The sequence below is a fragment of the Nasonia vitripennis genome, chromosome 1 (genome assembly GCF_009193385.2).
Source record: "Nasonia vitripennis strain AsymCx chromosome 1, Nvit_psr_1.1, whole genome shotgun sequence".
Classification (NCBI taxonomy): Eukaryota; Metazoa; Arthropoda; class Insecta; order Hymenoptera; family Pteromalidae; genus Nasonia; species Nasonia vitripennis.
This window is the reverse complement of record NC_045757.1, coordinates 34968383-34984040: the sequence shown is the minus strand read 5'-3', so window position 1 is coordinate 34984040 and position 15658 is coordinate 34968383. Positions and strand designations below refer to the sequence as shown.

The window sequence follows — 15658 nt, the reverse complement described above, 5'->3', positions numbered from 1 at the left end:
ACGCATGAATAATGCAGAGCCCGAGACGAAGCCGTCGCTACTTTGCCGATAGTTTCCGAATGAAATTAATATTTATGCCCGGAGAAATCCCTCCTCTTATACGACTCGTGTATATATTTCGCAGAATAAAGCCTAGAACGGAGGACAGGCCGCTTTTTAATAAAGCTGCGCGGAGAGAAAATCTGCAGTGGTAGCGGCTGCATCAGGATGACAACTGCTGCTCTAGTGCTATAATACCGTCGCTGCACCAATTTGTTCTTATACAAGTGCCGGAACTCGTCTCACACACACACAGAGAATTTCGCCCCTCGTGCGCTTGCGGGGGTCAGAGAGAGAGAGAGAGGCTCGGATGATAAAGTTGCCAGAGTCACGCACATTCTCTCCTGCGCACTGGAATTTCGCGGTGCTGGTTGTAGGCCCTACGCAAGGAAAGTTTCTCGCCGAGAGTCCGTTTTTGCAGACGCCGCGCGACCAATTCCCGCGCGAGTCTTAATGCTGGCGCATCAATTTCGCCTTGGAATAATACCAGGCTCGCTGCTGGCGATGTGCGGCGAGAGAGAGAGAGAATAATTCCTGAAATTTGAGGGAGCTTTAATCGCCGGATAACGTGTAAACACGATTGTTAGGGCTGAAATAAACAAAGGTATATCATTGCGTTATTAGCAAGCTAAAAGGGAATCGCGCTCGAAAAACAAAGCACGTCAGTCTCTAAGCAGGCTAAAAATTTCATTCGCCGTTAACGTTTCCTCTCTCCCTCTTCTCGCTCCTTCGAATCAACGTCAAAGCAAAGGTCAACCACCCGCCTCCCCCGTTTTTCCCAGAAGGCAAAAAAGCACCAGCGACTAGCCAGCAAACTTCACACTGCCGTGTACCTCTACACACACACACACACACACAGAAACACAGAGCGCGCGCGCGCACACATTCCAGTGAATTTGTTAGCGCAGGAATGTAATTCCGCCGACTCCCTCCGCCTCTCCTATACACAGTTACATAAGATTTCGAGCGTAACAGCGCGCGGATATTTGTCTTGGCGTTAGCGCGCGCTATACTCTCTCTCTCTCTCTCTCTCTCTTGAGAGAGCTAACGCACGACAGAAGAAGAAGAAGAAGAAGAAGAAGAGGACGAAGCCAAGCGCTGAATGTAAATTCGGCGCTTTCTTTCAAGCTCGCGCTTGCGCGCACGTGGTCCGAGTGCAGATACAGCGGACAAATCGCGAGCAAAGTTCGCGAATATCAAACTTATTTACTCTTTCTTCTTCTTCTTCTTCTTCATCCTCGAGTTTGCCCAAGCTGCGCTGCAAGCTCGTGGAAAAAATCCTTATCGCGGCGAGAGATTTTTTTAAAACTTCGAGGGAACATGTTCTCCGCCGTTTGGCTACTGCTACCGCTGCTGCTGCTGCTGCTGCTGCTGCTGGGAAGGATCGAGGGGGCGAATTCTCGCGGCAAGAGGGAGAGCCCCTTGATACCGCCGCCGCTGGTCTGGCCTTTCGGAGGCACTTTCAAGGTGAGTTTGAACGTTTCTTTCATACACACGCGGCTATTGTTTAAGCCGACTACGCGCGTCCGTCAAATCGGCTCCAATTGAATCGAGGGAACGGAACCCCTACGCGCGACGCGCTAGAATAACGAGCGCAGGGGGAGCTGAAATATGAAGGGAAATCAAGCACAGAGAGAGAGAGAGAGAAATCGGCATAATTTCGCTCGATTGTATAAAACAGTTGATCGTCGGCGCCGCCATCCCCATAGCCATGCCGGGGAGGATAGTCAGCTACGGGCAGAACCTTCAGTTCCAGTACTCCCTTCCCCAGAACGCGAGCTTCTTCAGCGACTATTACAAGGCAAAGTCGAGCAAGCGAAGGAGGAGGCGACAGGTCGAGGAGATCGGAAGGGAAAGGCAGATATTCTATCGGATGGTCGAGGAGGAGCTGAAAAGGTATACGTCGCGCGCCCTGTCATTATCGTTGCGCGAAAGCTTTTTTCCCGCCAAAGTTTAGCCTGTGCAGTAGCTTCCGAGTTTGGCGCGAGGGTAAATCAATAAGGTATTCCAATGAGAACTTTGACATCGGATTTTAATTAACTTTTTGTTCCACTACATTATATATATATATATATATATATATATATATATATATATATATATATATATATATATATATATATATATATATATATATATATATATATATATATAAAGCTTTGGGAAAGCTCGTCGCTTGTAAACGCCGCGCGAGAATAAAATGGAGGGAATATCTGGAAAGGTAGTATAGGATATTAAGAGTCGACTGTTCTCTTTTTCGGCTATGTGTGCGCTGCAGGCGGGCCGGAGTCACCGCCGGAGTCGAGGACTGCTTGGCGAGGAGCATATGCGAGTCCGCGGAGACGCCGCTGAGGGATGACGGTCTCGTGGGCGAAATCCTCCACGTGCTGCTCACGTAAGCTCGATTCTTGCGTTACTTGCTTTTCTTCTGCGGACACACGACGACGATTTTCCCCGACTGCATTTTTCTCTGCTGAATTTTCAGGGCTTTAGTGGATCATTTCGAATGTATGAGCTTGTAAGCTCCATAAAAAAAAAAAAAATTATCCCGATAATTCAGACACTCGACTAGCCGAGCAGAAAAGCTCTACTATATAGCGCACAAAGCACATCGCTCTCTCACTCTCTATATCACCCGGTATTGCAGGCCGGACTATGGCAACGGCGGCGAATCATCCCTGATCTCCGACGTCTACAGGCGGGCCGCGGAAATCGGCCGGATGGCCGAGCTCGACTGTTTCGCCGCGTATCCTTCCTGCCCTCGAGGATTCGGAATTCTGGATCACATTTCCAAGGTCTTCGATTATGATTGACGAGCTACACACACACCCACACACACAGAGCGGCCAAACGGACATCAATCATCATCCCCTATACAGCTCAGCACTGATCTCTCTTTCTTCGCGCATAAACCACCTGTATATAGTATACGTAATACCATTGCTATGATGTACGATTGACGTTTGAATACACGCAGTAAGATCTGTGCGACAACGGCGTGTGTGTCTTTATTCTAAACCCTGCGTATATATACCATATAACACGTTAATCACAACTTATCGGGTGCGCGCGTTATTCGAAACGTGAAAATGGAAAGCGCCAACAGGCCGTTTCGTTAATTTTTAAAGACAGCGCGCTCACGGTCTGAGAAAGAGAGTTTAAACGGCGAAGCGATTCTTAGAACGACGCGACGCACACGCACTAATGAGCGGGTACACGCGATGAAAGAAGCCCTGAGTCGACGTCTTTCACCGCGAGCGGATGAAACGTGTTTCACGAGTCTCCTCTCCGAGTGTAGTTTTTTTTTTACAAAAAAAAAAATAAAAGAAGCTTTGCGTGTACGCGCTGTTGCGTATAATATCGAGTATAAGGTGGATACACACAATATACCCACCCACTCGTGATCGCCGGAGGTGTAAATCTCAACGTTTTCATTGTCTTCGTCTCTCTCTCTCTCTCTTTCACTCGGGCTAGCTTCTCAAACAAGCTTGATTTTTCCGCGCGCTTTATATCGCGCGTTAAGCCCTCGCGAATTAATACAACGATTCCGGGGTCAAGCTTATACTCGAGCGATTTTTTTTTTTTTTCGAAACTTTCCCGCGCAAACTTTCGAACGCGGCTGCAGGAAAATTAATCGGCCGATGAATCGCGCGCAACTAGTTAACTGAATTTCAGAGGAGAGGATATCTCGTTACCGCCGGAGTTTCCGTCGCTCAAGTAAATCGGAGAGAGAGAGAGAGAGAGAGAGAGGCAGCAACCGTATACAGAGCGGCTCTGCGGCAGTTGGATAACTCTCCTCGAGTATAGCGGCAGCACTTATTCCCCGCGTGCGCTCGAGTCATAAGTTCTCTCTGGCTCCGCGCGCGTGTCTTCTCCGGAATGTGGTCCCAGGTATATTAATTGCGCAGTCGGAGTCTATTAAACGGATTTGAGCCCGGTTCGACCGTATCTCTATACACAGCCGGACAGAGTCACGCCTATACTAGATTATCCAGAGGAAAGGTCGAATGAAGCTGCGGAGATGTCGGCGACGCTTCTGCTGCTGCTGCTGCTGCTGCTGATACTCGGGAAGGATGTCGACGCAGCTGGAAGGTGCAAGCGGGCCCTGGCCTTTCGGAAGGGTAGCACGTTTTTCGTGAGTATATAGAGCTGTATATACAGCGCGGCTAGCTTTTCTTTCGCGGCTTTTTTACGCGGTCTCCTTTTTCCGCGGCGCTATTGGAATTTCTTTCGCATTTTTACATATGAACGATTTCGGGGTCGAAAGAGAGAGCGAGGAAAAAGAGCGTTGCACCAGCTGCGCGTGACTTCTTCTTTTTTCACCCTCACGCGCGGTTATTCCGTGAATGATATATATATATATATATATATATATATATATATATTGTTTTTCTCTATTCACGCTCGGCTCTGTGAGGGACGGAGAAATTCGTCGGCGGAATTTTTTTAACGAGTTCACGAATGTACGTCGATATGAATTTTTCGAAAAAGACCCGAGTAAATACAGAAAGTCGCCCGCTGCGAGATAAAAAATTGAACTAGGCTCCGTTTCTTATACAGCCGCTTCGACGTATAAACCGATCGGTTTACCGCGCCTATACGAAAATATACAAGTTATCATCTCTCGCAGAACCGACTGAATTACAAGGTGAACATCGCTCCCTACACGACCTTTGCACATGCCAGTGGCTTCAAGTTCGCCTGGGAGCTTCCGGTGAGAGGAGAAGGTGCCAGGGAGGCCAGGTCGACGACGCTCCAGGAGATCCGTGAGGCGGCCGAGAGCGTGTACGAGAGGTGGGTCCGATAAATTGTTTAAATAGTGCGTGAATAACGCAGATCCGGAGGGGGGGGGGGAGCGCGGGACGCCAGCCAATTGCGCAGTGCAGCGCTCTCTCTCTCTCTCTGGCTACGATTTCGTTCGCGAACTTTTCCATGTTTTTAGGTCGCATCTTTTTTTTGCGAGGTAAAACGTTTTGAAAAACCAAATCGATGTAGGAAAGCTTACACTCGAGACACTGCAAGGAGACGGAAATAGAGGACGAGCGTATGCGAAAGTACCGTATGCTTTTAGTGAAACGCGCTGAAATATCCTTTTACAGTCACGGCTTCAACGGTAAGATGTGCCTTCTGAAGAGCCTCTGCCAGGCGATTGACTACCTCGCGGAGAAGGACGGCGTCCTGATGAAAGTACTCCACCTGCTGTCCGGGTATGATATTTTGTTTCGCCAACTTATTATTAGACGAAAAGTCAGTGCGAGGACGTTGAAGTGTAATTGGATCGATTTCAGGTCACGCAGCGAAAACGGAACGTCACTCCTGGATCCACTCGTCTGCGGCAATTACGCCAATCATTGCCCCCTGCATTTGATCGGGTTCAACGCGTTTACGGAGCACTGACTGCTGCTGCTCCACTCTCTCTCTCTCTCTCTCTCTCTCTCTCTCTCTCTCTCTACCTATATCTGTTACATACATTAAGGCTCGAAAATACTCAGCAACCTGTACGATAGGAAATAAAGCAGACTTATAGCTTTTTTGCAATCTCTCTTACAATCTTTTGAAAAAGCCCGCGCAAAGAGCGATAAGAAAAGGCAACCGAGTAGTGAATTAAGCATCAGCTCCGCGTAAACCCGGCAAATCCTCGCGAGCGGTAGATTGCGGGCTCGTAATGCGCCCACCCCATGCGCCGAAAGTCTCGGCTTCCGCGCGCGCGCGCGAGCTTGTTTGCGCCGTACGGCTATACGCATAGCTCTGAGCGCGCGTGTTTGCCGAGCAAGTTATACACCAGCTCCGGAAAAATACATGCCGTTACGGCTGCAAGTATAAAGCGAGACGTGTGTGTGTGGCACAAGAAGTCGCGGAGTCTATAGGATGGATTTGCTCAAGTTGCTGCTGCCACTGGGATGCGTCCTGGTCCTCGTGTTCCGAAGCGACGCGGGGGCGTCGGGAGAGCTGAAGAGGCGGAAGAGATACCTCATCTTCCCGCAGGGTAGCAACGTCCAGGTATATTATCGATATAGAAGCAACAAGAGGACATCGATGTAGCTGTCGAGATACAGGGGGCATTGAATTTTTCAGCTGGTTTACTGTCTGACGATCGGAGCTTACGCGCGCGACGGAGATTTAGTCTTAGGACTGACGGCAGCTCTCGCCTGGGAATTGCCGAGCAAAGCCGAGGCGAAACTGACGGGGCTGCTACATCGGCGCAGCCGCGCCGTTCTCTATCCCAAGATCGAGGCCCTTCTCCACTCGTGAGTACGCTATATCTATAGCCATATGCAGCTGTTCCACGTTGCACGCGCCCGATATTAATTATTTTCATCGAGAGAACGAGTTTGTCCAAGGAGAAGGGCAAACGCACTTGCCGACACTCTTCAGTTCTCTCTCTCTCTCTCTCTCTCTCTCTCCCTCTCTCTCTCTCTCGGCGTGTGCAATGTTTCAATTAAACTTTACACTTGGCGGCGGCGCAGTTCTCTCTGTGTGTGGCTGCGCCGCGGCGTCGTGTGCAAGCGCTTAATTTAAAGTTTATCCGCGTGTTGCACACACACACACAGAACAGGTCTCGACGGCAGGTCCTGCGTGATGAGAGCCCTCTGCGAGGCCGGGCGAAGGAGCGCATCGGAAATTGGAAGTGGCACCTTCCTCCAAGAGCTTCTTCATGCCGTTTTCACGTGAGGCCACTTGACATACTACCTTACGTTATTCCGTATACGCTTTGCTTACGCGTGTAAGCGCTGCTGCTTCTCTATATGCTTGAAAAAAAAAAAAAATAAGATGCCACCGCTAGGTGGCGCCTGGGCACTTTACCGCTTCCCGCAAGGCTATCCGAGCCAGGAGCGGATATGTAGAGGTGTTACCGTGTGTGTGTCTAAACTGCCTTATCGGGCTGACTTATGCTTGGGCCGCTCGTGCCGTAACTGCGCTTTAACGCTTTTCAGGTATATATGCACTGGTGTATACCGCAGGCGTGTTACCTATCCTTCCTGAAAGCATTACACGCATGCGCGAAAACTCGCTGTGAGAAATGAAAAGTACGATAATTTTCAGATTGCCAGAGGACGGCAGCACTTTCGACAACGAGGATTGCCGGCAGTACGATAACGCGCACAGCGGCAGCGGCAGCGAGTGCGCCGAACTTTATCCATCCTGCGAGCATTCCATTTACAGCCTGGATTTTTAAAGAAAAGCCATTGTGTGTCCTCTCTCTCTCTCTCTCTCTCTGCTCCCGAGCGACAAAAATGGATGAAAAGTGCAAGATATCCAAACTCCTCAAGGCCGCGCGCGTCTCTTTCACCTCGGCTCTTATTTTTCCGGCACTTGGTCGAAGACGACGATCTCTCCGAATGTTTACCGAGCATTTGTCTCGAGCTTCGTACACGTGTAACATAGATATATAGCCTGTAAGATATAGAAATTTTTTTTTGTTTTTTTTTACGCAAATAAAGAGGAAAAATCATGCAGATATATAGTGTACACCTATAGCTCCATTCTCGCTCCCAGCTCCTCGAATAAATAACAATTAGCCCCTGACCGAGAAGTCCGACGTCGGCACACACTTAAGAAGACCAGCAGTGCGCGTACGCCGTCAGTCTCTTTCTCTCTCACTCGAGCACATACAGCGAAGGCAGGAGCTTAGCCTAGTCGTGCGCGAGAAGCCTAAGTCGAAAAAATGACTCGGGAGAGATATGGCAAGTCGTTTGTCTTGTCGCTGCTGCTTCTGCTGTTTCTGGCTCGTTTGACTCGGGCCTACGCCGACAACGTCACCCTGTCGAGATCCAGCCGAGCCATCGGTCTCGGATACAAGTATCTCATATTTCCGCAGGGCAGCAACGTCCAGGTCGGTATCTCGTCATTTTTTTACGTCGACCCTTTTTCTTGTTACGCGCTCGATTGAATTTTCGAGAGGCCTTTCTCGCTCACTATATCGTTCCTTGGTATTCGAATGTTTAAAAACAAAAAAAAAAAAAAAAAAAAAAAGTAGCAAGTAACGCGAAGAAGCGCAATCGGCAGAGGATAATGGGTGCGTTCGTTTGGAAATCGCAGCTAATTTACTGCCTGACCGTAAGCACCCTGGCGCGACCTCGGGACTTTTTTACGGTTGGAGTGACCGCAGGCCTGGCTTACGAGTTGCCCTATCGGCGGACCTTGCTCCACAGAAAACCCGCGGAGGTCTATCACCGCAGGAGCCGGAGGGACCTCTACCGCAGACTCGAGATAATGCTCGAGACGTAAGTTTCCCCGTCACTACTATCTATACCTATACCAACGCGCAACAAGCTCTTTTCGCGACTCTGTTTTTCTCGGAAAACTCGCGGCGCAGGGATGATCGAGGTAATTATAAAACTGTCACGAGACGATCTCCCTCGAGGACCTTTCGCATCCGAACGTCTCTCCCCGGCGAATATAGCTCTCTCGCGGATAATCCGATCGACCGGTCGAGTTACGGCAAGTATCTATAAACAGTCGACACCTTTTGCGCAGCCAAGGCAAGGACGGCAGATCTTGCCTGCTCAAGTCGCTCTGTCAGGCTGGCCGACGCAACCGGTCGCGAGAAATCGGCAAGTCGAGCTTCCTCGAGGAGATACTCCACTCGGTCTTCACGTGAGTTGTTCCGAAAATAAAAATCACGAATAATGCCGTTAAATCTCTCCACGATGTGTGTGTGTGTGTGTGTACAGGTTCCCAGCAGTCGAGCTTGAAGAGAACGAGGACGAGGCGCAGCGAAGCGCCGACTACGACAGGGCTTACGCCGCCGAGGAGGACTGCGACAGACTCTTCCCTGCCTGTCCGCGGCTCTTCTGAATAAAGCGTCGAGTGGATTGTTCGCATAAATAAAGCTGTTTATTTGCACGGAAAAAGGCTTTCAGCGATTTTTCGCTGTTTTTCGGACGCATGCCCCAATGTCACTATACTGCACGAGGCATGCGAAAAAGCGCTGAAAACCTTTTTTAACACCCCGTGAGCGAGCGAGTGTTTTGTCACCCTCGCTCTACACTTAATTCGCGCACTTGTATCGAAATACACTATTCCCCTGTACTCGCTTCTCCTCCTCTCATCCTGCGTCTCTTCGTCCCTATACCCTTTTGCTGCGCAGCCGCTGAAATTTTCACGTATACTCGCTCGTATCGGAAAGAAATCGAACGGCCACCGCCGCGTCTCTCTGTATAAATAAAAGCACGTGCACGCGCTCTCGCGGTGCGATATTAAAGGAACAAATTGGAGGGAAAAATATATCCGAGCGTGCACGTCGATTACGCTTTTAATTAAAGCCCTTACGATATTTTAATTCGTCCCGAGTCGACGCTGCTGCTCCGCTAAAATTGAAATCGCTGATGTCTACATGTGTATATATATATATATATATATATATATATATATATATAGAGAGAGAGAGAGAGAGAGAGAGTTTCTGCCGCTGGCATTCCGCGTCCCAGCCTCGCAAGCGAGGCAAATAAGCTTGCGCGAGCAAATATTCATTTAGCGAGAGCTTAACGCTGCGAGTGTGTGTGTGTGTGTATACAAGCCTGCCTCTGATTTAAAATTCGAATCGACGAAAAATCGCGCGGGTATCCCCGTGTTGTTTTTTTCAATTAGAAGCCCCACGCGTGCGTGGGTCCAGTCGAACGCGAAGCAGTAGTAGTCGTCGTCGTTGTCGAGTGGAAGCAACTGCGTAGGAGTGATGAAACTCTCGGTGATATTAGCTTGCGCCTTATCCTGTGGCTGTATCGCTCTCGAGCTTTGCAATAACGAGGCGAGCTTGCAGCTCAAGCGCCGGAGGAAGAGAGCGCTGACTTTTCCCAAAGGAAGCGCCTTCGTAGTGAGTATATAATATACACATCATCATTGCTGCTATTGTATAAAACAGCGTCTCTGTGCGCAGATGACCATGTCGATGGTCAAGTCGATCCAGCTTCGAGTACCGGCCAATTGGAATCTCGACATAGAATTCGACGTGATCTGGCCGCTACCAGTAGGTCTCTCCGCGCTGCCACGGAAACCGACTACGACTACGACTACGAGGAGACCTGCGCCGGTGAGATGGAGGCCCGTGGACGTGTACTGGGAGCCGCACAGACGTCATCGGCGGGAACTCTATGCTAATTTCGAATTAGCACTCGACAGGTTCGTTACGCGGGACGCTTCACGTCTATATATATATATATATATATGCGCGCGCAGGGATGTACCGTTCGAGGCTTGATTTGTGGGTGTATATAGTCTTGACGCTTTGCAATCAGGTGATCCCTCTTATGATTCACGGAACAATTGCGCAGTAACGACAATATAATCTGGCGAACCCTTTCAGCCAAGGCATACCGGGCAAGCGCTGCATCATGCACGCGATCTGCGAAGCCAAGCTCGTGCTCAATCCGCCGGGGCTGTCGCTCGTCGAGGACGTCCTCCGCGTCATATTCAGGTAGGTAGACGCGCTGTACGCTTTAATCCCTATATTCTAGCTACGTCTCTCGATCTCTTCTTTCAGCTACCCCGCGAGCCTCAACGCCACTTCTGACCACTACGACAGGGCCTACCATCACCGCAGCGACTGCGACTCGACTTATCCCTGTCCCTTCTCCCTCCTCCATCTCCTCCTCAATTACAACAACGGCGGCGACGAATAAACCCGAGTACATAGAGCAGCTTTCGAACAAGACACACAGCAGTCGCTACCCAACGATAAGCGAGCAACGAGACACGCGCGTAACAACGCTTGTCTCTCGAATATATATATATATATACGCGCCGAGGATTAGGGAATAGGGCGTGTTCAGAGCAGCCGGTGCAGCCGAGCTTTACGACAATAATCTCTGTTCTCTGCTGGCCCCGCTACGCGATCATCGGCTCTCGACGTACCGGCCGATTTTCTTCCGGGTTTATTAATAAATCGCTTTCGTCTAATTGAAAAGCTTTTACTCGAGTCGTCTCCGTCTGTCTGTTTAACGAGTAACGATCTGCACTTAACGGTCGGGCAAATTGGATTCGAATGAATTTTAAATTCTCGGCGAAGAGAGAGAGGCGAGTAAACAGCGCAAGCGGATCGGGAAAAAGTACGAGTTGAACGAACGCGGAGGGAGATTCGAGTCTACCTGTTAATCGCCTGGTAAACGCGCGAGCTCGAGGTGAGAGAGAGAGAGAGAGAGAGAGAGAGTCGGCCGACGATCGCGGTTTATTCTTCCGCTCGAGCTTCGCCGCTGCAGTTATAGGTGAGCCCGTAATTACTCCTTAACGGCCCTTCTTATACGGATATTTGTCTGCCTCCCTCGTCTCGTATCGATGTCACCTATCGATCATTTTCCCTCCTGTTTCTCTCGGAGAACTAACAATTTCCTGTTTCCTAAAGAGCTTACCCAAGTGACTTACGAGACATTTCCTCGGCCGCTCGCAGAGAGCTAGCGAGAGAGAAGAATCGATCTTCCGTTTCTCGCTGGCTTCTATGTGTTCGTGTGTGTGTGTGTACAAGGGAAGGTCTATCTATACTTTTCTCTCTTTCATTTTCCTTCCATACTCTCATTCAGTCGCGCCGCGCAGCTACAATGGCCTATAAATTTCTATCTCGTCGCCCCGATACGCTCTGTCTACGTAAACGGGGCACGTGGTCATTACTATTATTTTATTTATTTATATATTTATTTATTTATTTTTTTTTTTTTTCGTAAAGCTTCTCGCGCGAAAAGTGCCTGCGAGTAGCGCGGAATGCGAGACAATATCGCGATGCGCGAGCGCGAAAGCCTGTGTAGCGTGTAGAGGGAGGAACAAGGTTAAAATTGATGTGTAATCACGCGGCAATGCGAAGAGGAGAGATTGTCTCTCCGCTCGACGTCGCAGCTGCGACGCTTATTACCTTTTCGGATCGAGGTGAGAGGAAGGCTGCTCAGCTTCTTGGATGTGATACTGGGAGGAGGGAAGCTTCCGATGTAAAGGATAATAAAAATCATTGTTTTACGATATAAACTCATCTCGTTATTCCAACACCTCGATTTGATTTTTATCGCGCGCTATTTTTCCCTCCTACGCTTTCCATGAATTTTTTGTCCGGCTCATTTTCCTTGGAAATTCGCGCGCTACTATGCAGTTTCCGTGTTTTCAGCGCCTCTTGTTTGCGTTGTGTAAACAGTCGGTAAATACATCGTTCCCAGGATGTCGGGACGGATGGAAGCGATTCTCTTGGCCCTGCTGACGTGCTCATTGATGGTGGGACAGGCCGATTCCGGCGAACTACTGGCTAGACGGAAGCGATACGTCGTCTTCCCGGAAGGATCGAGTTTCTCGGTAAGCTTTCACTCCAGCTCGGCTGACCATATCTCGATTCTTCCACTAATTGACACTTTTTCTCTCGTTCTCGCGCAGGTAGCCCTCTGCATGACGGTCCACACCCTGACTCCGGACAACATCTTCACGGAGGGCCTGAACTGGGGCATCTCTTACGACCTGCCGAACGAGAGTAAGCCCGAGCTTGCGCCGTTTCTACAGCTGCGCAAGGACCGGCTGAAGCTCGACAGCCCTGACAGCTACGGACGGCTCAGCAAGGGCAAGTACGGAGCATCGGCGCAGCAGCAGGTCGGCTACTACCAGTCATCTCCGATCGATAAGATCAAGTACGGCGATTACTACAAGCCAGACTACGGAGCCCGGAATAACGAGGCGAAGTACAACAAGCTTCGGTTGGCCGAGAGGAAGATGTATAGCAAAGCCGATTACCACTACCTGCAGCGCAGACACCGGCGCGATCTCTACAACAAGCTCGAGGTCGTCGTAAACGCGTGAGTATACGATTTACGCTATAAATACAGGGGGAAAAAAAAAAAAAAAAAAAAATGGTTGGTAAGAGTAACAAACCGCTTGGCAAAATACGCGCCAACTATTGTTTTGGTTAACCTCGCCAATTATTTTATCGTATACTTATCAATTTATTGGCGAGGTTGACCAAAACAATAGTTGGCGCGTATTTTGCCAAGCGGTTTGTTGCTGTTACTATAACCATTTTTTCCCCTCGTATGACGCGTATCATAGAGGAAAGGTATAATCCGGGGGAATCGAGTTATGGCAATCAGGCCGTACTTTCGTCACGTCACACGTAAACGGCGCGTAACGAGGGCCGTTAACCAGCGCTCTATATATACAAACACGGAGTGAGTGAGTCTAGCGTGAGGAGAAAAGTTCGCGGGGCTTTTATTAAGGCTCCGCGCATAAAGTGCTCGTCGTCGCCGAGGAGACGACTTTCGGCGAACTTTATATTCTCCCTCCTCCTCATTCTTCGGCGTAAATAGATAACGGCTTGCGGCTCTCTCTCTCTCTCTCTCTCTCTCGTTAACTCGCCGCGACAATTTCACCCTCGAGCGCTTGTTTGTTATATATATATATATATATATATATACACGCGGGGCTATTGTACTCTATAGCTAAAGTTCGACGAGGAGCTATGGTAATCCATCATTAACGCACCCGCGATATTGCGCATTCTCTTATAGCATATCGCGCAATCGCGTTATACACAATAAATCAAAACTGTCCGAGAGGATGAAATTCCGTAGTATACGCCCAGACACGGAGGTCTCGAAATTCTACATATTATATACACGATATCACGCTCGGAATTAATGGTCCGCGCGGTATATATAGAGGGAGGAGGAGAAGAAGTTGCGAGATATATAAGAATCCTTCAAACTTCGCGCAAGCTCTCCCTCTCTCTCTCTCGAGTGTCTTCTCTCTCTCCACTGTCGGGCTGAGTACAATCGAGTCGTCGATGCTTCTTCTTTATCCAACCTCCTTCTACTCTCGCTCGCGCGTGTACTTGTCTATATAAGGATAAACAGACTGAGGTAAAGAAAAACTCTTTCCAGTATGGGCTACGACGGGCGCACTTGCATCCTGCGGGCCCTCTGCGAAGCGGCTCAGCGGTTCATGCCACGTGGCAACAGCCTCGTCGAGGAGATGATGAGGATCGTCTTCGCGTGAGTATATATATATATATATGATAAAAAGCTCCTTTGCCTTCTTTATCGCGAGGCTAATTTATTAAAGTCGAACCTGCCGTGTCTGTTATAGATTGCCGCTGAAGAGGGTCTTCTCGTTCGAGCCGGAGGAGCACAGGGTGTACACCTCGGCCCATAAAGCCGGCCACGAGGGCCACGACTGTCCGGCGCTCTTCCCTGGCTGCAGCTTCTCTCTTATAGATATGGCCCTCGGGAAATATAACAGCGACGCCGAGGACTACGACGAGGCCGCAGCTTTGCAGCGATACACTATGAAGTGAACGGCGCTCTCTCTCTCTCTCTCTCTCTCTCTCTCTGTTCTATTTTTCACGCCCGACCTACTGATACACAATGTGTGACTTTCTGTGTATGGACCGCGCGTCGATCGATCTCTTTGCATTTTTATATATATATATATATATATATATATACATCCCACCTGTATGTATGTATGTATACACGCGGGCGTTTATTGGAAATATATATATCTTTTTTTTTATCGAATATAAACCGCGACGTGTGTGTGTTTTCATTCCATTCGTCGGCTCGTTGTTATTCCGGGTGCATTTCTCCGAGCCGATAATTACCGCGCGTATGTGTCGGCGAAAAAATCTAAATTTCAAAAGAGCCGTAACGACGAGCATGTCGTAATCTTTTCCGCTGAATGTATATATATATATATATATATATTTTCCTACGCCAGTGCGAGAGTATACCCAGTGGATATCGATTTTCCGGCTTTGGGACGTGTCGCGGCCGGTTCTCTGCAGCAACGACCCAATTTAGCCTTGGGGGCCGGCGATATCGCCGATTTTCTCGGCCACGCGCGCAGTATTTACCCAGCCGGACTCTCGCCGCAGAATATCCTATTTATCGCGAGAGAAGCTCGCCGGCCTGTTAGTTAGTTTGTTAGAGCCGTAGTAGAGGGAAGATATTCGCGGAACGCCGTTCCCTTTTTTTTTTTTTTTTTTTTTTTTTTTAATAGCTCTTTCGCCGGTGCTCGCGTGTGTATAACTCTTTATGAAGAGATCATTTTTTATCGCGCACTCGCGCGTTATTACTCCATTATTCCGCGGGACCGCTGTGAAAAAAAAGGGCGAATTCAATCCGGCAACTATAGATAGAGAGTGAGAGAAAGGGCATATCTGTATAAATCTCGAAACACGGATAACGACGCGGGAGACTACTAGTAGTAGAGCTGCAGGTAGAGAGAGAGAGAGAGAGAGATCGATCAGGAATCCAGTCATTTATTGGCCGTCGTAAAGTACCGCGTATCAACGGCCGCGCGACAATAACGCGCCGACATCTCTCCATGAAAAGCGGATGAACGGCGCTACGTGACCGACATACATTGTTCTTAATCCACGATTCGTATACTCCCTTCCGGGCTTTGTTTCCGCAGCTCGGGCTAGCCTCTATCGGTTAAAAAAAAAAAAAGAAGATGAAAAAGAAGAAGAAGAAGAAGAGAAGCGCAGGTTTGAAATATCGCCGAAACTCATCTCTCCGCGCTAGCGTACACTGATACAAGAGCTCGACTCGAGGATGATGAACGATCGAAAGCTCAAGACTCGTCTCTGTATCGCGTCGCTTCGCGCCTGGAAGAATCGACGAGAGACAAGTGGCAGCAGCAGTTATACGAACGAGGCTGC

General features: G+C 49.1%; 5 protein-coding genes across 7 annotated transcripts; all 5 read left to right on the top strand.

The window, feature by feature from the left end:
- Positions 1-491: 491 nt before the first annotated feature.
- LOC100123455 lies at positions 492-3713 on the top strand. The gene is made up of 4 exons (XM_001607048.3): positions 492-1506; positions 1721-1935; positions 2318-2434; positions 2687-3713. The coding sequence occupies exons 1-4, from the start codon at positions 1360-1362 to the stop codon at positions 2850-2852; spliced, it is 645 nt and encodes a 214-aa protein (XP_001607098.1). The 5' UTR covers positions 492-1359; the 3' UTR covers positions 2853-3713.
- A 32-nt stretch (positions 3714-3745) lies between these two features.
- Positions 3746-7339, top strand: LOC100679021. 3 transcript variants are annotated; one of them, XM_032596058.1, is made up of 6 exons: positions 4729-4833; positions 4982-5246; positions 5328-6039; positions 6115-6287; positions 6591-6707; positions 7084-7339. In XM_032596058.1, exons 3-6 carry the CDS (start codon positions 5908-5910, stop codon positions 7214-7216), a joined length of 555 nt encoding a protein of 184 aa, XP_032451949.1. In that variant the 5' UTR covers positions 4729-4833; positions 4982-5246; positions 5328-5907; the 3' UTR covers positions 7217-7339. The 3 variants fall into 3 exon arrangements, with proteins under 3 accessions (XP_008216056.1, XP_032451949.1, XP_003423859.1); XM_003423811.4 differs by lacking the exon at positions 4729-4833 and having other exon boundaries at positions 4910-5246; XM_008217834.4 differs by lacking the exons at positions 6115-6287; positions 6591-6707; positions 7084-7339 and adding an exon at positions 3746-4174 and having other exon boundaries at positions 4670-4833; positions 5139-5246; positions 5328-5912.
- A 366-nt stretch (positions 7340-7705) lies between these two features.
- LOC116415784 lies at positions 7706-8838 on the top strand. The gene is made up of 4 exons (XM_031920987.1): positions 7706-7873; positions 8080-8264; positions 8518-8637; positions 8715-8838. Exons 1-4 carry the CDS (start codon positions 7706-7708, stop codon positions 8836-8838), a joined length of 597 nt encoding a protein of 198 aa, XP_031776847.1.
- Positions 8839-9664: 826 nt separating this feature from the next.
- Positions 9665-12068, top strand: LOC100678985. The gene is made up of 4 exons (XM_003423810.2): positions 9665-9853; positions 9917-10158; positions 10343-10453; positions 10520-12068. Exons 1-4 carry the CDS (start codon positions 9716-9718, stop codon positions 10656-10658), a joined length of 630 nt encoding a protein of 209 aa, XP_003423858.1. The 5' UTR covers positions 9665-9715; the 3' UTR covers positions 10659-12068.
- Positions 12069-12148: 80 nt separating this feature from the next.
- LOC100123420 lies at positions 12149-14293 on the top strand. The gene is made up of 4 exons (XM_001607013.2): positions 12149-12306; positions 12385-12797; positions 13878-13988; positions 14083-14293. Exons 1-4 carry the CDS (start codon positions 12175-12177, stop codon positions 14288-14290), a joined length of 864 nt encoding a protein of 287 aa, XP_001607063.1. The 5' UTR covers positions 12149-12174; the 3' UTR covers positions 14291-14293.
- Positions 14294-15658: the final 1365 nt, after the last annotated feature.

Excerpts from the sequence above, each read along its gene's own strand:
- LOC100123455 (XM_001607048.3), top strand. The coding sequence starts at position 1,360 with ATGTTCTCCGCCGTTTGGCTACTGCTACCGCTGCTGCTGCTGCTGCTG. Across the intron at positions 1,507-1,720 it reads CTTTCGGAGGCACTTTCAAG|TTGATCGTCGGCGCCGCCAT; the intron begins GTGAGTTTGAAC and ends TGTATAAAACAG. Across the intron at positions 1,936-2,317 it reads GTCGAGGAGGAGCTGAAAAG|GCGGGCCGGAGTCACCGCCG; the intron begins GTATACGTCGCG and ends TGTGCGCTGCAG.
- LOC100123420 (XM_001607013.2), top strand. The coding sequence starts at position 12,175 with ATGTCGGGACGGATGGAAGCGATTCTCTTGGCCCTGCTGACGTGCTCA. Across the intron at positions 12,307-12,384 it reads CGGAAGGATCGAGTTTCTCG|GTAGCCCTCTGCATGACGGT; the intron begins GTAAGCTTTCAC and ends GTTCTCGCGCAG. Across the intron at positions 12,798-13,877 it reads CTCGAGGTCGTCGTAAACGC|TATGGGCTACGACGGGCGCA; the intron begins GTGAGTATACGA and ends AACTCTTTCCAG.
- LOC116415784 (XM_031920987.1), top strand. The coding sequence starts at position 7,706 with ATGACTCGGGAGAGATATGGCAAGTCGTTTGTCTTGTCGCTGCTGCTT. Across the intron at positions 7,874-8,079 it reads CGCAGGGCAGCAACGTCCAG|CTAATTTACTGCCTGACCGT; the intron begins GTCGGTATCTCG and ends TGGAAATCGCAG. Across the intron at positions 8,265-8,517 it reads CTCGAGATAATGCTCGAGAC|CCAAGGCAAGGACGGCAGAT; the intron begins GTAAGTTTCCCC and ends CCTTTTGCGCAG.
- LOC100679021 (XM_032596058.1), top strand. The coding sequence starts at position 5,908 with ATGGATTTGCTCAAGTTGCTGCTGCCACTGGGATGCGTCCTGGTCCTC. Across the intron at positions 6,040-6,114 it reads CGCAGGGTAGCAACGTCCAG|CTGGTTTACTGTCTGACGAT; the intron begins GTATATTATCGA and ends TGAATTTTTCAG. Across the intron at positions 6,288-6,590 it reads ATCGAGGCCCTTCTCCACTC|AACAGGTCTCGACGGCAGGT; the intron begins GTGAGTACGCTA and ends ACACACACACAG.
- LOC100678985 (XM_003423810.2), top strand. The coding sequence starts at position 9,716 with ATGAAACTCTCGGTGATATTAGCTTGCGCCTTATCCTGTGGCTGTATC. Across the intron at positions 9,854-9,916 it reads CCAAAGGAAGCGCCTTCGTA|ATGACCATGTCGATGGTCAA; the intron begins GTGAGTATATAA and ends CTCTGTGCGCAG. Across the intron at positions 10,454-10,519 it reads GTCCTCCGCGTCATATTCAG|CTACCCCGCGAGCCTCAACG; the intron begins GTAGGTAGACGC and ends CTCTTCTTTCAG.